General features: G+C 43.1%; 5 protein-coding genes across 5 annotated transcripts; 2 read left to right on the top strand and 3 right to left on the bottom strand.

Moving 5' to 3' along the window:
- The first annotated feature begins 50 nt into the window (after nt 1-50).
- On the top strand, nt 51-1,763 carry EAE98_000462 (uncharacterized protein). The gene is made up of 3 exons (XM_038948080.1): nt 51-306; nt 369-578; nt 633-1,763. The coding sequence occupies exons 1-3, from the start codon at nt 100-102 to the stop codon at nt 1,407-1,409; spliced, it is 1,194 nt and encodes a 397-aa protein (XP_038815757.1). The 5' UTR covers nt 51-99; the 3' UTR covers nt 1,410-1,763.
- A 1,033-nt stretch (nt 1,764-2,796) lies between these two features.
- Nucleotides 2,797-6,651, top strand: EAE98_000461 (uncharacterized protein). Its single transcript, XM_038948079.1, has 2 exons — nt 2,797-4,913; nt 4,963-6,651. Exons 1-2 carry the CDS (start codon nt 2,827-2,829, stop codon nt 6,350-6,352), a joined length of 3,477 nt encoding a protein of 1,158 aa, XP_038815756.1. The 5' UTR covers nt 2,797-2,826; the 3' UTR covers nt 6,353-6,651.
- A 267-nt stretch (nt 6,652-6,918) lies between these two features.
- Nucleotides 6,919-7,983, bottom strand: EAE98_000460 (uncharacterized protein; the record flags this gene model as incomplete). The annotated part of the gene is made up of 3 exons (XM_038948078.1): nt 6,919-7,617; nt 7,678-7,743; nt 7,810-7,983. The coding sequence occupies 3 exons, from the start codon at nt 7,981-7,983 to the stop codon at nt 6,919-6,921; spliced, it is 939 nt and encodes a 312-aa protein (XP_038815755.1).
- A 6,432-nt stretch (nt 7,984-14,415) lies between these two features.
- Nucleotides 14,416-16,551, bottom strand: EAE98_000459 (uncharacterized protein; the record flags this gene model as incomplete). The annotated part of the gene is made up of 3 exons (XM_038948077.1): nt 14,416-15,669; nt 15,743-16,103; nt 16,528-16,551. The coding sequence occupies 3 exons, from the start codon at nt 16,549-16,551 to the stop codon at nt 14,870-14,872; spliced, it is 1,185 nt and encodes a 394-aa protein (XP_038815754.1). The 3' UTR covers nt 14,416-14,869.
- Nucleotides 16,552-19,747: 3,196 nt separating this feature from the next.
- Nucleotides 19,748-21,511, bottom strand: EAE98_000458 (uncharacterized protein; the record flags this gene model as incomplete). Its single annotated transcript, XM_038948076.1, has 2 exons — nt 19,748-21,301; nt 21,362-21,511. 2 exons carry the CDS (start codon nt 21,509-21,511, stop codon nt 19,748-19,750), a joined length of 1,704 nt encoding a protein of 567 aa, XP_038815753.1.
- Nucleotides 21,512-21,534: the final 23 nt, after the last annotated feature.

The following is a 21,534-nucleotide window of genomic DNA, read 5'->3' as shown; positions in this document are numbered from 1 at the left end:
AATGCCCAGGGTGGTAATGAACCCGCACTATATTTGCTGTGTCAATATATGCATATAATTAACATGCAAACTGCTCCTTGATTACATTTAATATCAATCATGTCTCGTTCAACTGATCCAGGCCATTTTTTCCAGACTGACGCATCTGAATCTACACGAGCACGTAGAGCTGCAAAGTCGGGCAACAAGAATGGAAACCCTATTGTTTTACAATCAAAGATTCTGAGCTTGATTCCAGACCCATTTTCCTCCCAATGTATTTATATCGCGGAAAGTGCTGGCTGCGTACAGAAGGTCAATACTGAAGTAGGTACGATATTATCTAGGGTTATGCCATATTTCTAAGTATTATCTAACCTCGCCATTAGACTAGAGATACAAAAACAGTTTATCGAGGTCCAACTGCGCCAGTTACTTCAGTAGCCATCGGCGGCCATGGTGGTAATACAGTTTTCGCGGGATGTTGGGACAAACAAATTTGGAGTTGGGATAGGGAAAGCAAAGAGCTGGGCAAGAAATTCAAGGGCCATTCAGACTTTGTTAAAGCAATCATCTGCGTGAACATCGAGGGAACGGATGTAAGCTTCTTCGCCTTGGTTGAGGTTAGATGTGCGTACTGACTCCTTTTCAAGTGCTTAATATCTGGTGGTGCTGATGCCAAAATCATGGTATGGAACACCGCCACTGGTGAACGATTGCATACCCTGCGAGATAAGAGTGAATCCATGATGGCAGTACAAGACCTCGCTCTGGACCCCGAAGATTCTACAAGCACCGCCATTGTTCTCGTTTCTTCAAGTAGTGATCCCCATATTCGAAGATGGCGCATTAGCCTGTCATCTGCATCTCAAATAATAGACGCTACCGAAGACGTTCCGGCACAGAGCAAGCCTACTAGAGATACGATCCTTGAGCACGAAACAAGCGTCTACCAGGTCATATTTGCTGGCGATGACGAAGAGACGGATTTGTGGACTGCAAGTGCCGATGGTACAGCTAAATGCTTATCAAGAGCGAAGAATTGGAGCACAGAAGAAACGTACGAGCATGGAGACTATGTTCGTGCTGTAGCTGTCACCGATACGTGGGTTGTGACTGCAGGTAGAGACGAGGATGTGAAAATCTGGGACAAGGCAACTGGGAAATTATGGCATATTTATGATGGTCATTATGAGGAAGTTACGGGCCTGGTGGTTCTGAAGGGCGAAAAGCAAGCTATTAGTACCAGTATCGATGGTACCGTAAGAATTTGGGGACTCACCAAAGGGGAGCTCGAGAAGGCACGCCTCGAGCGCGAAGAGAATGCTAAAGGAGTCGTGAAGGAGGAGAAAGTCGAGCCTAAAAAGGGCCTGATGACTGCAGAAGAAGAAGCAGAGTTAGCAGAGCTATTAGACTCGGACGAGGACTAAAGACGATTGAACGACTAGGTCCAATTTATCTAGTTAGTCGCTTGTTTAAAAAAAATCTCCGACTATATGCTAAATATTCCGGATAGCCAAGATCGGATGTTTCAAGTCTGAAATCTCAGGCTATGTAATTTTTACTTTGGTGATAAAAAGTTTATTCGACAAGCTTGATGGCTAATTCTGTGTACCTTGATCCATATTGGTCAGCGGGTGTATTGTTCCTCTGCCACAGTTGCAGTATCATCGGTTGGCCATTATCATCGACTCCTTTCCTGGCATCGGGAAACAGCAGACGCAATGTTTTTTGCTATCTGATGTGAAATAAACCATTTTGATATATGCAAAACTTCACGCGATTAAATGACCATAGGGCTACACTTCCCCGTTAACTATCTCATATCAACTTTACAACATTTCCTTTTTCACACTCCCCTGCGTCATGATGTGCAAACAAGCTGTAGAACATGTGAGCTACTGATGTACTCCGGATTTCGAATCCTTGCCCCTAGTCTCATTATTTAAATCGATAAATAGTGTGAGACTGGACTCTTCCTCATTCAGTCAGTCAATTATAGCATCACTGGGGAGAACCTTCCCGCAATAGAGCCAAGAAAACACTCGGTGTGCGATTAGTGTTCTTTGTCCTTGCATTATGATAACTTAGACCTTCACGCACGACCGAAAGTACCTCAGCAGAGTGAGTTAGTGAGGTACCTGCCTCATCGGTAGCTTCTTGCTGTCTGCCCTCTTGACTTTGCGGTGCACTTGTGTGTACACCTAACGTGAAGCTCAAGTTGGATTGGAAGGTTGAAAGAGTAATTTGTTAGAAACGTGACAGAAGATTGCAGATTGTATCAGTCAACAGGCAGTGAAAGGATTGTCCATCTACATCACAAGCAAGCACAGCCGACGAAGATTTCGTGCGTGTACTCCCTCTCCGTAATATCCCACCAATACGGTCCGTTCCAGCTAGTTTTGGTTCCGTGCCGATCCAATCTATTAGCGCACGGAGTATAAGAAGCGATCGACCAATAATTGATGATTGGCCAATGATCGTTCAAAATTTCAGACTTTCAAACCTTAATCTACATCCTGGTGGAGATCAGTCGAGACTCAACTGGTACCAAAATGGAATCAAGATGGCCTCAAAGAGTCAAGATGTATCTCCTCGGTATCACTTACGCCATTTAAACGCCGGGCCCCTTACATTCTTGGTAGCGTGTGATTCCGTCCTCGGATGGTGGCAGTGGTAAGAGGTCTAGTGGCCTCCACTGTCTCCAAATTCCAATTTATCACAGACTTTCACATCATATTTTTTTTACCTGTTTAGCTATCTCATTTCCTACCGTTGACTGTAAAAATTATATACTTCTCTTGTTCATTTGTGTCCATAAACTATTTTGTACTTTGAGTTTCCTGAATGGATGTGTGGCAAACATTATCAACGAAGGAGACCAAGACTCATAATTCGATCTCCAAAATGACACCAATAACCTCGGACGAGAACCTGAGTGTTGGAAAGCTGGTTGCATTAGAAGGAAACATAAATACCATCACAACACAACTACGACTTCTTCCACACTCGCACATGATTCTCATCGTTGCGCCTCTCGATCATTATTTAAGTGAAGATCACAAGCAAGAGCCATTTGAAGCTCGAGCATTTGTCCGCGATGTCTATATCGCTCTCGCACAACGAAACGAAGAAGCGAGGTCATTTCTACGATCATCACCTCAATCAAAATTGGCATTTTTGAATGGCGGTAGTGTTAGTGCTCGAGCAATATGCGTTGCTAGAATATCCCAAAGGCTCACGTATGGAAACTTCGCAGAAGCAGAGACTATCTTTCATGATATTGTCAAGGATGGAGTAGCAGGTCTTTTCAAAAATGCCAAATCTTCCAATCCTGTTCCTGATCCAGGAACGGCAAAAACAGCAGTGAGAACTCGCGCGAAGTTACCGAAGATGTTGGATTTAAGAAGTACGAGAAGCGCAGCGACATTACGCGCAAAAGACCTACCAGGGCACGAGAACAATATTGATGGGAAAGGGATACATGGAGCCAATGGTTTGAGAAGTAGGGATGATAGTGGCCTTCAAGTTATACATATTTCTGGAGAGTCTAGAACAATTACACCAGAACCATCATCGTGGAAATTCCAAAATGGCGATGATATCCGGACGACGATTCTTTCGATACCTCCTGAGCCCATGTTAAGTCAACCCACTAGAGAAGGCAGTCGACTTAGCCAGTACAGTGGCACATTCGGCCCTCAACCTCCGTCGAGCTCGAAGCCATCTTTTCCAGTGCCGAGAAGTAGATATTCAACGCAACAAAATACGGACATTGACGAGGATGAGGATTACTTTGAATACATCTCGCAAGACGAAGATGCCTCATTTTCTATACCCAACGTTGTCTATGGTGAAGCATGTGTTGTGGATATGCAATCTGCTTTGCCAACACCTTCCACACCTATGGGATGGACGAAGTCAGCAGGGGACCTGTTGGTGGATGATAGCTCGAAAGATCTGAGGAAATTTAAACGTGCAGCATCAGCAAGTGATCTTAAGAATGCCTTAAACATATCGAGGAAAATTTCCATTAGAGATTCAACTTTTGAGCAGTTGCCCAAAACAGCATTTGTAAAGGCCTCCAGGACTATGATCAGGAGCCCTTCGATTGCAAGCACTCCTTTGTCAGACAATTCGATGTGCTCAAGCTCAAAAAGTATACCCAGGATAACTAAGGGCAGTGATTATGAGGTTAAGGAGGATTTCAGTTCAAATGAGCCGGTATTCGATATCGTTGAGGATGTAGTGATTCATTTCACGGATAACTCGCCAAGAGAGATCATGCGATCGATATCAGAGTATAGAAGCGGCAATTTCCCAATACCGCCACCGAATTTACCGCGACCTTTACCCACGCCTCCCAGTACAGCAAACATGGCTGATGAAGCTTTGAATTCAAGACAGTTCGCAAATCAAGAGAGGGTTAAAAGTCACTGGGACTATCAACAGCATGTCGAATTCGATCCATTCTTTCTAAGCGAGTCGCCTGTTCACGAAGAGATGGAGCAACTTAGGGCGTCAGAAAACGTCAATGTTGTGACCAATCAACCTTTACCAACGCCCGCATCAGCTACGTTTCCTATCCACGAAGACAAAGTTGATAATTTCTACGAATTTTCGGGCGCCTATACGAATAAGTCAATGGACATCCAAAATGAATTCCGTTCCTTTTTGAATTTTCACTTCCCAAATGAGGCCGCAGCACTTAGCAAACATCAAAATTCGTTAATGTCTGGATTGGGTCCATTCTTAAAAGATATGTTTAGTAATGGCAATTCGACATGTTACGAGGGGCCTGCTGTTGATCAGATTCTTGCGGTTGGGTGCGAGAAGGGAATAAGTAATGTTTTCTGTGCTCAACTTCTTGGACAAGTTGAACACATTGGTGTCAAAAAAAGTGGCGAGAGCCGAAGTGGTAGAATTGATCTCAGGTATTTTGACTTCCATCTTTGTGCCTTCTCACGAACTAACAAAAAGTAGGTTTCTAATTGCAAGCGCCATGCAAACGTTCATGTCTCAACCACTTCCTGCGCGTAAAGGTTTAGATCCCATGAACGATCCCAGATTGCTTGCCGATCTGATAGTTCCCCATCTCGAACTGTATCTAGCTACGAACTCGCTAGTTCGATTTCTTGTTCTTAGTTTTCCATTTGATCAAATCGCAACCGTAATTGCTCTTCGCAGCCTCCTAGGTTCAGATCTCGTCAAGGTAGCTGGGGTTTTGGATACGCTTTCGTCCGATCCTCCTTCCTTCGCCAAACCCCCTCTTTCCCAATTTCATTCTTCGCATCGTTCATACGATTTCGCTATCTCTACGGCTCATAGACGTCCCGAGATTTCAGACCGCAATGTCCTTAAATCTTCTCTCGGCGCCTCCGAAGAAGCAGATGAAGAAATACTAAATTGCCCTTCATCCTCATACTCACTGTTCTTCAAAGCAGACTATCATCTTCCTTCCACCGCCTGCTCCCTGGAGATAGAAAACTTCCTATACCTCATCCGCAAAAACATTGTTGAGAGATTATCCTGGTACAGTGTCGAACCAGACTTCCTCCAACTTTCACCAACACCCAGTTCTACTATCCTTATGCAAGACGCATCAACATGCACCAACGAAGAACTACCACGTGCAGATTCCAGCACACACATGCCCACACTAATCTTCCCCGAAGATTCTTATCGTACATCTTCCCTCTACGATTCCCCCAGTGACTCAGAAATCGAACTTCCACGTCCGCCGACCAGATTATCTCCCTCATCTCCATGCCCAAACAGCAATCGGTCAACTGCAAGAATACCATCGCTTATCGCAGCAGATTCGAGTTCTAGCGGACATAGCGGTAGTGGTTCGACGATCCGCCACATCCCTATCGCGATTGAGCGTCAATCCGCACTGTTCTCTCATCCCCATTCCCCTCTCCCGAATCTTTCTCCCTCAAACTCGGAGCTTTTCCCTCATACTCAATCCATCACCCTAAACCAAATTCAAGAACGGCAACAGCCCCATCATCACCAACAACAAGAAGGAGAAGGAGAAGAAGAAGAATTCGCATACGCCCTCCCCAAAACCTCACCCTACACCACCGCCAGCAGCTCATCCTCTTCCCCCCACCTCTCGCTCGCCGACTCCCAACTCGACTATACGTACGAAGAAGACAGCGACGACGATGCCTACGATCGTATGGTCATGGGCTGTTATTCGCCCGTCAGCGCCAGGAGACGGAGCATGTTTTCTAATAATCATAATAATACTAATGTTAATGCTCCATTTGAAGGCAGGAATGCGAGGGAAAGAGATGAGCTCGAGATGAGGGGGTTGGTTCACAAGGGGAATAGTCGGAAGGCGCTGAAGTGGTTGGGTTTGGCTTGATTTCTCCTTCTCTCTCTTCTTTGCTACATATTGTTTTGGGGTCTAGATGACCTTTTTTTTTTTCGAATTCTCATGTATCATATTGTATAATACTTGTATATTTGGACATTCGAATTAATATTCATGTCAAGTCTGTAGGAAAGGAAGATGCGTTAATGCTATATCTTATTGTGCATCACTATTATCATCATTATCAAGAGAGCAGAGCATGTATTTAGATTCATACATCATCAAATATCAAGAAATCACAAATGAGTAAATTAGAGGATGAAGAATGTTGTAAAGTAATATTTGATTGATTATTATCCTCTACACTGCAGTTATACTACAAGAGGTTTTCCCCTGCTCAAATGCCAAATGCCGAATACCCTCCGAATAGTAAAAGAAGAAAAAAAGCCAGTAATAGCTCCCCGTCCATCCCAACCATCTCATAACTCATTTCTTTCATTATCTGGCGCCTTCCTCCTATCCTTTATGTCAATAGCAACAATTTGTTTGATCTCCTTGATACATCATTGTCACATCATTCGCGACTAGCATCGTACAGGTTAAAATACAGAGGAGATTTAAGCACCCTCATCGTCATCGATGCGGATGGCACCCTCGCTGGACAAACCATGGCTCCACCATCCCTCAACGGAAGTAGAAGAACTGCCGTCATGGGCGAACAAGAGCCAGAGACCAAAGACAGGCTTGGCCAAGACATCAAGGACAGCATAAGCAATGATTTCGGCATCAACCGACCAAGTGCGGGATCCATCACCAATACCCCAGACGATTGGGTAAAGGGTCCAGATGATCAAAGTGTAACCTGCAATGGCAGCGAAAAGCTTCGAGGTCTTAGCATCCTTGCTTGAAACAGCGCGACGGCCAGGGATGACAAGTTGATAGATGATGACCAAGAAGGCAACGCATCCCATAGCATACCATCCCCACTTGGCAGCGCCATCATTGTGATAGGCAGCAAAGAGACCAGTCAAAACCATGACGAGATCAGCAACGATGGTAACCAAGATGTTAGCACCATTGAGACCAGCAAGGAATGAGAGATCGAGGAGGAGGAGAGGAGTAGTCACACTCCAATCAACATAACGGGCCCAGAAAACTTGTCTATAGACGTGCTCAACAGTATCTGGGGTGTGCTTGTGGACTTCTCGGAGAACAATGTGTGTAAGAGCGTTTCCATCACCAATTGCCATTGCATAGTATGAGAGGGTGGCGAAAAGAGTGATGAATGCAGTCAGAACATGGAAGAGGCGTTTTTGCTACAACACGATAGGTTAGCATATTGATCGGTTGATTGTTAGAATCTGCGAGACACTTACAACTGGTACTCTCCAAGCCAAGTAGAAAAAGGTAAGAGTTGAGAGGAACATGATCACAAAGACAACCTAATAAGTGTTACAATTAGCCAACAATGTTGCATGTGTCGGAATCATTTGATTGAGACAACTTACCCATAATGTTGTCTGACCTGATTGACCAGCAACTTCATAAGTTGGAACATTAGGAACGACTGTTGGGATTGGGGCGACCGAGGGAGTAGCCGTCGCCGTGCTTGTTGGAACTGGGAGAAGAGAAGTGGTCTTCTTCATAATGTCCATCTCGAGGACTTGCATTGGATCAATCATGATGATTGAAGATTGACGGGATCCTTGAATCTCTCGTATGTATGTATGAATGGGATGTATTGAAGTCGGAGAGTTAAATGTGTTGTGTTGTGTTGTTGATTGAGGGTGAAGAGATGAAGAGATGCAGAGATGTAGACGATTCGAATCCTTTTAAGAAGTTGGAAGAAGAGATCGAATGACGAAGCTTGGAAGGAAAGAGGAGTAAGTCGGTACTAGGTAGGTGGTAGGTGGTAGATGGTAAATAACAAGCTCTAGTTAGTTACCTAGCAAGCGAACTAAAATATACCCAATCGAGCCAAGTCAGGTTTGAGCATTGATTGTTGTGGTTCGATGCTGCTTTGTGATTGGTGGGTGAGGGGTGAGGGGTGAAGAAGGAGGAGAAGGGACTCAAGGGAGGATATCGGAAAGTACGATGCAGAATCCAGATTCACTTCACGCTCTACATCTACTGTACCAGATCATCTCATCCAATTCATTCAAATCAGGGAAAGAGCGGAACGAGAAGCGACTTGGTATGTAGCCACTAGGTACCAAGGTAGGGTAGGTAGGTAGTCAATTTACATGCGGGTCAAAAGCAGCAACCAATATATGCATACGAGTATGTGAGTGTGTGCATATATTAAACAGGAATAGGTAGGAAGGAATAGGAATATACGACCTACGGAGGTAGCTAGGACGTAGGAGCGTAGGTAGCTACAAGAGATGCCATCAGAAGAAATCATCAGAAGAAATGTGCAGGATTCTTTATTTACCTATTACCTATTACCTATTACCTATTACCTATTACCTATTACCTATTACCTATTACCTATTACCTATTGCCTATTACCTACCTATCTTTCAGCCCCTACCTACCCAGCCGTTTCATCTCAGCCACTCACACGAAATGTAGAATGGGATCTCCGCATTCCTTTTGCCTCTCTTCTGCATCGTTTGATACATCTTCCACTGAGACATTCTAATTGATAATGGAAATGTTCCAACGATACCTTGGTCGGTGGCTCAGATGGAATAGCCAGATCGAGAGCTTGCCGCTTCAAACCGCCTTTTTCTCTGGGGTACGATATCCGATGGGAGGAAAACAAACAAGGATGGTGATGACGTATTGATGTCATCGAATCATCGGAACATGGGAAATGAGGAGGGAGGAGTGAATGCTGAAAGGTCTTTGTTTGTTTGATTGGCTCATGGAGCTTGCTAAGTGTTGAGGTCAAAGCTCCTCTGGGAAAACTTTGAGACATGATACATCCATGGATTGATCGGTTGTGAGGAGTGAATGGAGTGAAGTGAAGTGAAGTGAGGTGAAGTGAGGTGAAGGTGAGGTTTGAATATACCTAGGGTTATTTATTTGTGTTATTGTATTATATGGAATAAATGAGATTAGATGGGAGTGGTAGCAATATATATATATATATATATATATATATATAATAAATCCGTATATATGTATAGTCATTCTCATAGATGAGATGAAAAGGTACCATAAGTTGATCATGTTGATACAGCTAGCCACCTAGGACTATCTAGGTAGCATTTCTTTCTACGGAGTGTGTGATACCTAATTTCATGACATGCATATGCTGATTACATAATACATTACACAAGGATCAGCTCATCAGCCTTTCCTTTCCCCAGAATCATCTCTCACATCTCTCCCACATCTCTCACTTCTCTCACTTCTCTCACACTTCTTTCACACTTCACTCCATTCCCTCCCCCACTCTTACCAAATTGACCATGGCAAATCGAACTTTCCCATGGAAGATCGGGAGGCTCTCATCAACTTCCCTTCGCCTACAAGTTACAACCGCATGAGACGATGAGTGCGGAGTATTCTTGCTTATATCACCTGACTGGGCATCTTTTATCCTCCGACCAACTTTTGTTGATTGATTTCTTTATTTACATCGTATATCGTAAATGTCAAATCGTTGATTTCCAACTAGCTAGATAGGCCGTAGCCAGTTTTATACACGCGGCCGGAGTACTAGCTCCGATCATAAACTTGGTCTTTTTGTTTCAGAACGGATATACCCGGTCCAACATCTCATCATCCATCAATACCAAGTGCTTTGCGCGGTAAATACTCGTATATCAAAAGAATAATCTGCAACTCTTGACTTTGATCATTCCTGCCTCCAAATTCTCTCTTTGCAACAACTTGCATCGGATGTACACTGGCTTGGTACACAATCGTTCGAATGAAGCAATTGAAGTATCAAGTATATCAAAATACGTCTGGTTCGGTTGCACATCATTTCTTTTTTAATTTGCTTTCCGCAAGCCATGATTCGACGTTGAACAACCAGTCCTCTTTGTGGAGGATTGACTGGGCGTGGGGTTGAGTGACTAATTGCATGGTGTGAGGTGAGCTGAAGTTATACTTGTTGCAACCATTTATTGGTGCTGTTCTTCTATCGACATGCTCAGATTTGTGCTGGCTGGCAGCTCACCGTCTCGGAGTAAGTACGCTCAACTCTGAATGACCAATATCAATATTTCGAATCCAATCTTGACATTTGAGGAATCAATTGAATCAAGAGTCCTCAAACTTCATGCTTTCACATTCGATTGTATCAATTTCAAGTTGAAATTTACTTCGGGACTATCCACACTGTATCAGTATATGCATGTGTGGCATGTTACAAGGCTTGGGAGTACATGAGGTTGTTACAGCACATGATCAATGATCTTGCAATGCAATGCTTCCTAATACTTCCTAATGCAACGCACGAATGTCTATTCGCATACATATATCACCTAAATTTATCAAAATGTTCTTGCATAAAAATTCGTTTCGATTGCGCCTGAGGAGGCGATCACAAAGCGGTAATGTTCTCTATAATGGCTCACACTGCCCGTCTCTACCTCTCTTCAAATTCCCTACCAGAAATTTCTAGGAGAACTCTAGAGTCTCGAGTTCTATGATATCTGAATCTTCTGGGCATTGAGATCTCAATACTAGAATAAATTTTCCTCTTGGTACGCCATTGCTTCAGTATCATAGGTAAGTGACCTTTCAATCAAAAATTAGGATTATATTCCTTTTGAATCTACAAAGATCCCAAATGTCATAGAGATCTTTGAATCAGTTGATGCCTTTAAGAAGAACGATGTAGGCGTATACCAATTTGATTACCTGAACTTCTCATTTGATCGCCTGAACTTCTCATACGCAAAGAAGATCGACTTTACCAAGCAAGATGTCTCAAACACTTCCCCAGTTGCAATAATCTAGATATAATCAACATCTATGAACTAAACCCATAGAACAAAAATGGCAAAGGCCCTCGAATAGAACCAGCCTGGGCAGTACTCACTCCACACGAATTCTACATCAATATACCGAATCCCTAGACAAGAGGATCCAGATCTCGAACAACAAATTGCTCACGAGGTAGATAGATGTGAACGCCTCAAACTTCGTCCACATCCAATCATTTTCTTATACAAAGGATACTTAAGTGCCAGCCACTGAGTATCGGATATTTTCAAACGATACAAAGCTACACATCAAGAAAAGTTAATCCAGGTCAGTTAATCCAGGTCAGTTAATCCAGGCCATATGAAAAATCTGAACTTCTTCTCCGTAGCGCTAAGTATTTGATGATTCTACAGAACAATCTTTACATGGAACACTCGGGGTATTATCCATCTTAGCTCATTGGGCATAACTCACAACGATATCACTCCCAAAAAGCCATGTTCGGAGAAAATGGTACATCAATTATAATACATCTCGATAGCTGCAGAAGGATTGGAGAGTCTTTTTTAAAAAGTCAAAAAATACATGGATGGAATGATCCGGGTGTGATGATTGCGAGCGAAAAGAATAATCTGGATGCCTAGAGGGAATTGAAAGCTTGACTGATGGGGAAATCACCTAAGGAGTTTCTGTAAAAAGGGTGCAGATGAATGGAAAGAGTGAATCGATCTAAGTCGGATCGATAGAAGATGATACAGGCTCCCTTTGCGTGGAGTATTGAGGGTGAGTGGATAGAGATATGTTTATGGCTCTTTACTTACTCTTTGAACTTTTGAGAAATTGTTGGGTTGAGAAGAAAACAGATGACGTTGCATCGACAATGGTAGGTCCTAAATGTCAATCTTGTATTCGGTCTATAGAGTTAGCTAGGTACCTATGTACAGGGAATAGTAGCCCCTTGTATAAGGGTTACTAGAGAGAGCTAGATAGCTAGGTAGTCTCTTTTAAATTCAATTCGTTTCGGGCTTTCATATAGTGGTTATGTAATTGAAGTTATTCGCTACCTAGGTATGTTTATATGTTTATGTGGAAATATCTCTCGAGGGTTGACAAGATTGATGTGAGAAGTTATTGTGGTTTTTGTGGAGGTGGAAAATACTTGTTGAATGATGGATTATGAATGATGGATTATGAATGACAAATGGACTCTGAATAATAAGTCTTTGAGATGGTACGGTAGGAATGGAGATTTCTTCTTTTGGTGTAGGGAGATAGATGTATTTGTTGGATTTTTGAATGTGAGATTATATGTATAATCTTATGGTTGGTTGGATGGAGGTACTTAGAGATTAAAGATTTGATGCTTTAGGAGATGTGAATTTTACATTCTTTTTTAGGGATATGTAGGATAGATAATAGATGATTGGGATAGGGATAGGGATAGGTAATATGGATAGGCGGTATAGTAGTAGATATTGAATAGAAGGATGGGAGGAGGGGAGGAGGGGGAAAGGAGGAGGGGGAAAGGAGGAGGGGAGGAGGGGAGGAGGGGGAAAGGAGGAGGGAGGGAGAAGATGGTGGGGATTGTTAGTTATATATTATGAGTTATGAGGTTATGAGGTTAGTTATGAGATATATCTAATATATATAAGTTTAGTGATGGGAATATTGATGATGGAGGGTTGTATATGTATGTAGGTATGTATATGTGTGTGTGATTTGAATTTGATTTATCTAGGTAGGTAGGTAGATGTGATTGGATAGATGTGATTGGATAGATTTGAATTAGATAGATTTGAATTAGATAGATTGAATTAGATAGATCTGAATTAGATAGATTTGAGATTCCAGATTCCAGATTCCAGATTCCAGATTCCAGATTCCAGCTTGAAATATGGAATTTTTGAAATCTGATATCTGATATCTAATATCTTCTATTAAATATAAAGATATTGCATCTATAGATGTTCAAAAATCTTGATCTTTTATTTCCTTTTTTTTTTGTATATTCATCTCTCATCTCATCTCATCTCATCTCATCTCATTTCATCTCATCTCATCTCATCTCATCTCATTTCATCTCATCTCATCTCATTTCATCTCATTTTATCTCATCTCATCTCATCTCATCTCATCTCATCTCATCTCATCTCATCTCATCTCATCTCATCTCATCTCATCTCATCTCATCTCATCTCATCTCTCATTTCATCTCTTCTTTTGTAAATCCAATTCTCCTTGTAATATTAGTAGAATCTCCTCTCTCCTCTCCAACTCCAGAACCCGAGTATCGAGTCATTGAGTTATCTACTCAGCTAATCATCAAATATTGTTGTTATAAGATCTAGAGCGAGTGACTCGATAGATAATCGAATTGATTAGCTCTCTGGGACTCGAATATATTGTATCTATCTAGATAGATAGGTAGGTGGATAGGTGTAGAGATAATATAGATGATATAGGTAGGTGCCTATTGATTGTATTTCTGTGTTTGTATTTATATCTGTTTCTATCTCTATCTATTCATGTATCTATTTGGATATTTGTATATATATCCATCTCATACTATGAAAATCACAAGCGGAAAGGAAGAGAAGAAAATCACGAGCGGAAAGAAAAGGAAGAAAATCACGAGCAGAGAAGGAAAAGAAGGAAAAGAAGAGACATGTATTCATATTCTAGCTCTCCATCGATACCTACCTACCTACCCACCTACCTACCTAGATAATCATCCCCAATACCCATCCATCTATCCTCACCTACAAATCATCTCTCTCTCTCTCTCTCTCTCTCTCTCTCACACACACACACAATCAAGAGAACTAGAGATTAACCAGGAGAGAGAGGGATTTAAAGTTAGTTTGTTGAAGTTTTGGGGGTTGCTTGATTGCTTATTCAAAACTATACATATGCATTCAATTTGTAAAGCTTCGTTTTCTTTCATTCATTTCTTTTGCTTTTCCTCGCTCTCGTTTTATTTCATCTTATATGCTTTCGTCTTCTCCTATTTTTCTTATTTCGTCTCCTCTCCTCTCTTTTCCTCTCTTTTCCTAGGTATATATAGGTACCCATATACCACCCACCATTCACCATTCACCCCGACTCTCATTTCACATCCACAATCACAATCACCAACACCCATCCCATTCCATCTCCTCTCCTAAAAAACAAACCAGCAAGACCAAATCAAATCAAATCAAATCAGATTAAATTAATAACATTCCACACCTATCTCATCCATCCCATATAACTTTTTATAATATCCTATCCTATCCAATCCATCCTATCCCACCCAATCCTATCCTCTGCCCACTCCATCCCATCCCCAAAATGTACTGCAGAGCAGATAACAAGCAAAAAAACTAATAATAAAAAAAACTCCTTTTATGCATCGCACATGCATGCTCAAATCATATAGCGAGCAAGTAAGCAAACCAGCCACCCGCCTTGCCTGGCAAATAATAAATCTCGCCTCCCTTATGTATATATGCACTTCTTCGCTTGCTTCTTTTCAATTTTCTCCCGGCCTTGTCAATATGCACCCATCCATTATCCATCCATCCACATATTCTCTATTCTCCCATTCTTCCATTCTTCCATGTACAAAATTAGGATTAGAACACACATATATCACAACCTCCCATCTCCATCTCTATCCCCATCCTCATCTCCACCGTGGACTCACCCCCCAACCTCCCGATCCAGCAACCCTCCCAACATCTCCAATGCCCTCTCACTCCCCCCGCCACTTAGCACCACTGCGCCCGCTCGCGCCGTACTCAAATATGATAATTCCCTTCCAAACATACACCCGCCCTCTTCCTCCGGCCGATCATTCATGCGCATCTCATCGACCAGTTTCCCCGCCACGCCACACACAATGCCCGTACTTTCCAATGGTAAATCCACCAGATCCAGGAAAATCGGCACGAGATCCCCGTCCGTGTCTCCTTGAATCGAGTTTCCAAAAAGAGGGAGGAGAGATTTGTCGAGGAGGAGAGAAGAGCCTTCTTCGAGGGAGATGGTGAGGGAGAGGAAAGTGGGTTGGTGGAGCAGCGCCGAGATAATGGAGATGTAGAGACGGGTGTTGAGTTTATCCAGAGGGGAAGAGGTATGCGTACCATTTCCATTACCGTTTGAGATGGGACGATCTTCGATTTCGCGGTCGCGACCGGAACACTGGATGAGGTGGAGACCGGGCTGCACGAACGGTTTTACATTTCTCCGCTTGAGATGTTTGAAGGTGCGGGCTTGGAGTTCGGCGATGTTGGAGGGGGGAGGAGTGGATGGCGGGTTGGAATTGGAACTAGGGCCTCGAGAGTGAGATGTTGGGGTGGGGACCACGTAGGCGGATTCTTCTTCGGAGAATTCGAACCCCCGGGAGAGAAGGGTTTGGCCGACTTTGTGGCGGTCTTTGGAAGGGACGAGGATGAAATCTGTGAAGTAGGTTGTGATGAAGAATATGGGCACGCCAGCCATGGCTATTGGTGATATATTAGTATTTGGATAGAGTCAAGTAGTTAGTGGAAGGATGTGTATGCGATATGAACTTACCAAGAGGTGAGGTGAGATCCATGACCCTTTGGCCTGCATCAGTACCAGTACTGTCTACGGAAAAGACAATATAGCTATCCGTTGATATCTGAACCTGATTATTTTCATCTTTGGGCAAAGCATCGATAATTGGTTGAAAGACACTTTCCGCCCAAGACTTATGACAGACAACTGAGCATTCGATTGGTGTTACACTGATATTGAGAAAACCATGTTCTTGATCAAACACTAAGCTCTCTTCATCATCTTCATTCTCAGATGCTGGATCTGCTTCCTTGTATGGTAGCAGAACTCTCAGAATTGGCTGCAACAGCAAAGAGTATAGAGGTAGTGGTATGTGGATTAGGCTGAATTCGCCTTTCTGGTATAGATTAGTAATTGTTTGAAGAGTATGTGGATTATTTGGAGTGTCATTATCATAGATTTTGAATAATTCCATGATAGCTACATTGACAAGGAGATGTAGATGGGAAGGAATGAAAGCAAGAACAATATTTATGTGAGAGCTTTCTTATTGTCTGAAGTTAATCTCGAACCTGACCTCGGGACGAAGCTATTCACATTCTTTGAGGAAGAGAAATGCAATCACTTTCTCCTCAAATCTCAAGTGAATTTGAAAACAGGTGATGGTGAGTCTCGACTAAAGTACATCATAGCTTTGCATCGAGACACCATTCAGATGTATCCATCCTCCAGCCCCTATACAAGCGACAACCCGACAATAACATGCTAATTCCCATTCTCTGCTGACTTTCCAATAACGAATTGAATAAAAGTTTACTCACAATAAATGATATTTGAGCATTCATGATGCTTTTCGTTTCTCCAGTTTTCGGCTTTCCTGCCGTCGGTACAATGCCAGGGATTTATGCAAGCCGACCCTCCTAGGCTAGAGTACCTTGCAGCCACCCGAAGCAAGAGAACCAAAGCAAGACAACAAGACTTGGAGGTTTCGAATTTCGGAAAGAAACCTGTCTTCAATTTCGAGGAAGTTTGGTTTGAATTGGCGGGGCTCCAAGTCAATTGGTTGATGAATTCAATGTTCGAAATTGAATGAAGAGAATATGTTCATAGACAAAAATGAGAGGAACAAAGGAGGCGCTTTCTCCCAAACATCAACAGCGGGGTAGGGTAGTCTCTTCGAATCAATTGAGAAAGGTCAGCAACTCAGATGATCTATCCACAAACGCATCCCACTTCTTATACCGACGGGATTCCACGCGCAAGAAGACAAATGCAGCAGCTTTGTCTCAATTCAGCTGAACGTTGGCCAAAACCCAAATATGAATTTCTCTGTTTGGGGGGTTGGTGGAGGGTTTTATTCTTTTCGCAAAAAGATGGTAGTTATAGTAGATATTCAGGGACTCTAGGGTAGTATTGAAAGTGCTTAACTGGAAGCTCTATCTCCTGCATAAGCCACGAACGAAGCAACAAATGACAATGTGGGGGTACCTTCGGGCGATATAAATTTTGTTGTGAAGTGGTTCTCTTGCACTTTTTTAGCTGCAGAATTCCTGCAATAAACCGAGCCAAAGGAAAGAGGGGCGGTTCAATATAAAAACGAAACGAAACGAAACGAAACGTGGATGGGATGGGATGGGATGGGATTGGATTGGATGTTTGGTTGGTATGAGAGGTGTGAGAGGTATGAGAGGTATGGATGTGGTTGGTAGTTTGAGAAAAGTCCCAATCTTGCTTGCATACGTAGAGGGGCGGGGACTTATAAGATGCTTTCCCGAGCGGAGAGTTTTCTTTGGATTGTACAAAGTTGGTATGAGGTCGGTCTAGGTGTGTTAGATGTGTTAGATGTGCTAGGGATGTGAGGTGGTGGTGTGTGGACGGTTGTATCCCAAGGGTATATGGGTAAGGTACTGATGGGTGGGTTCTACAACGTCTTCCTTGGGTTCTTTTTGTGTAACTGTGTTCCGAGGATTGGTACTGGTATTGCGATAGAATGCGACGGGATATGCAAGATGGCTTGTCAAGGTTACTGGCGCCCTATGGAAGGAAGGGAAAAAACTCTTATATTGGCTGTTTCCTGCAGCAATTGCCAGCTCAGATAGAATGGACAAATGTAGAGAGAAAAAAAAGGGAAATGGAGATGAATTGACGAATAGGATCTCCAATTGAAGAAAAGATGAAAATCTATTTATTCTCTTTGTTTTCATCGAGTCATCAGATAACTTTTGCTTTAGACAATAAGACTCATTCTTTCAATCATCGTGGACATTATCAAATGGAACGGATTGCAAAGAGCCGGAGAGCGGGACCGGTCCATTCATTATTATCTTTTTGGTGTTGGTCCCTTGAGTCTTGGGTTGTTGATAAGGAAGAAGTCGTACAAATGGCTTTTAGTGACCTCGAATATTAATATTATATCTCCAATCTCCATATTTCCCAATTCCTAGGTAGGTGCGAGGGTGCCTCTTCCATCACTCACTAATTGATTGTACGACTAAAGTGGGATGGATGATTGGTTGAATTGAGGTGATTGAGATTAGATGAGACCAAAAGTTGTTGCTCACTCGCGAGAGGAGAGGCCCATTCATTGGAACATCGATGTTTGGAACTAATTCTAGATATGTTCTAGATATGGATAGCCAAGCCCTTCTCATCCTCACCACCCAAGAAGTTGCAAGAACATCATCGCTCACCTCATGAGTGAGAAAGAAGTCTTTGAATCATGATACCCATGATACCCATGATACCCAACTACGTGATACGAAGTGAGTAAGCTGATCACAAGGTTGAGGAGAGACCCAGGACAACTATACTACAAAGGTACTATGCTATCTCCTTCCCATGAATAGAATCACATATCATGTGAATGAGGTTACCACCACCACCACCACCACCACCACCACCACACACACAATACGCACGCAAGCATCATGTCAATCCAAACCCGTTGGATAATGTTTTGCAGTGGGTGGTGTACACCAGGAGTAGTACCCAGGTATTAATAGACGATGTACAGATTTGAGACGTACGCCCATCTCAAAGGATCATAGTCTGGCGCACACAATATGGGGAACTACTACAGATAGGTCAAATCGCGGCGTAGATAATATCGTCACATTATTCGAGGTGACGAGATAATAATATGTACCAAATACTTGTCACGGTATCACGACATGCAAATTTTGATTATTATATCCCCGCTCTCCTCAGGACGCTCAATATGTCACCACGAAAGCCACCACAACATACTCGAGCATATTCGGATGTATATGTTGGTGAAATGTGAACTGTACAACTCAAGATGAACATTACTGCTACTGCTGACAGTCCACCTATGAAAAATGAATCTCGATTGCCACACATTGAAATCAAGAAAAGTTGAGTCGAGTCCGATGACAAAGATCATCAGAATTAAGAGATTCTGACTGCCACACAAACTCCTACCCCATCACTTGGTGATCCTGACCTGATGTTGTTGAATGCCCGTGAAAAACCATGACCTAAACCTCTGACATGATTTTTTCTCTCAACGCAATTGCCGCCCCGCTGATAGATAGGGAAAACGGAGGCATTGTGGTTTCATTTGTCCTCCCGACATCTTTGTCCCGGGAGTGAGACCGAATGTCCTAGAATGGGTTGGTCATCGCCGCTGCCCGTATACATTATCTTGAGGCTTGACCAAACAGGTTTCTCAAGCATCAGCTGTCAATAGGTAACCTTGGAACATATCAGATGCTGAATAACATGATTTAGGTCTGGGTCACACTTGACTGTTATCATATCACTTCTCGCATTCCATTCTTACAATTCGGCTACAATCATGCGCATTGACCACTCACCGGTTAGATGCGGTGCACAAGGAGACTGTTCATTCAATATTAGGATTTTTTTCGTTCATGAGATAAATTTTACATGCTATTATTTTGGTAGCAGGGTACTCCGCTTTTTGATGACGATGCGTGGGGGCTTCATATAACCACACAATTTCCTCCCAATACATTCAACAGAAAATAAAATGATAATCATGTGTGAAAACTTCATGAATCATGACCAACCTCCTCTACCCCTATAATTTCCTCTACCGCCCCTACCTTGCCCACCATAAGAATTATTCCATCCTTTGTTGTAGCCTCTCCCCTGACCTCCCTGTACCGGTGGTTGCCAACCCGTAGGCCCAGTAGGATAACCACCCGGGGCTTGTTGAAAATTTGAAGAAACGTTAGACATGGGAGGAGGAGGTGGTGGTGGCGGCCATTGTGGATTAACAGGGTTGAAAGGCATGTTTGGATAAAGTGGAGGCCCTGGGGGAGGAGGCGGTGGCCACGGCATTGAACCTTGATGTTGAGTGATATTTGGAGGGAATCCTTGATTGAAACCTTGCTGGTACGGCTGGTACGGCATTGATGGATTTGTGTATGACTGATTTGAGGAGAAGCCACTCTGTTGGGCAGGTATTGCGCCAATATTGTAAGTCTCAGGTACTGGTAGATTGCCGTTTCCGACAGATTGATTGGGAGAGCCGCTCGAAGAATGGTTTTTCTCGTTGCCACCCGATGCGCCATGATCTTGTCGCATGCCTTTTGAAGGCGACCTGGAACGACCATCATACTTGGAACGATTTTCGTGACCTGGGGATGGTGAGCGCGAAGAGCTGTACGAGCGTCGTTGCCGGCGACTCCTCTCTGAATCTTCTGAATCGCTATAGCGCCGTTTTCTCTGTGGGCTCAAGCTCTCACTTTGACTATGTTGACCACGTTCGCCAAATGGATCCAGTCCCTTCCGGCGTCTCTTCATCCTCTCACAGAACACTCTTGACCATCCATAATAACCCTCTCCATCAAGTATTTCGCCAGTAATCTCATCTAGGATGATTGGCTGACCGAGTTCGTCCACATCAGACACACTTCTTTCGTCTTGGCCAGGTTCCGCACCAAAAATCGTTTGAACATCATCCAGGAGAGCTTTCACAGCAATCACGAGATTCTCATCCGCAGGTCCGGCAACGAACTGTAATGGTTTAACCATATCTGGATTTATTGGTCTGGTTGAGTTGGGAATGATATGCGGCATCAAATTTCCAGCAGGTAAATCGAACCAAGGCATCGATGTGTCTCCATGCGTTGCTGGCATAACAAATGGTGCGGACTTGTTCAGCTTTGGCGCAAGACCTTGCTCTCCATTTTCTGCCGACCCAGTCAATTCTTCAGTAAACTGACCGACTTCTGAAGCAATCTTGACTGCTTCGCGTAGCTTTCCGATGTATTCATTGGAGTAATACCCTCTCTCTTCCCATATGTTTAGTAGATCCTGAATCTTTTGCTGATGTTTTGGACAATCTTTGAATGAAGCGGTGCTTCCTAGTAGATTAACCAATACAGGTTGTATCTTGCCACAAACAGATGCATCGTTGATTCGGTACTTGCAATGGTAGAGGATGTCGTTAAGAAGGTAGAGTATATGCATGCGCTTACGCTTGATTGAAGGGTCGCCGTTTAAGGATTTGGTGAATGATGCCGTAAGAACTGTTAAATATTTTCCCAGCGCTGTAAATCTTGCTGCAGATTGTACAATATGTTCCAATATCCATTGCTTGCATTTCTATCCTCGGGCACGATTTAGTTATCGCATAACAACATCCATTAGAGTGTATGATCAAACCTGGACATTTATTGACGAGCATTGTAGTATGACGTTATTCAGATGGCTGTGAAACTCTGCGATGGCCTCTCTAGAGACTGGTGTTGGATCGCGTCGAAGGAGACTAGCAGAGAACGAGGCTTTAGCTATGGCAAGCTGATGCGACGCCATTGTTGAAAAGTTGTTTGAAGCAG

This window comes from Botrytis deweyae (assembly GCF_014898535.1).
Source record: "Botrytis deweyae strain B1 chromosome Unknown BDEW_001, whole genome shotgun sequence".
NCBI classification, from domain to species: domain Eukaryota; kingdom Fungi; phylum Ascomycota; class Leotiomycetes; order Helotiales; family Sclerotiniaceae; genus Botrytis; species Botrytis deweyae.
This window is presented reverse-complemented; position numbering and strand designations above follow the sequence as displayed.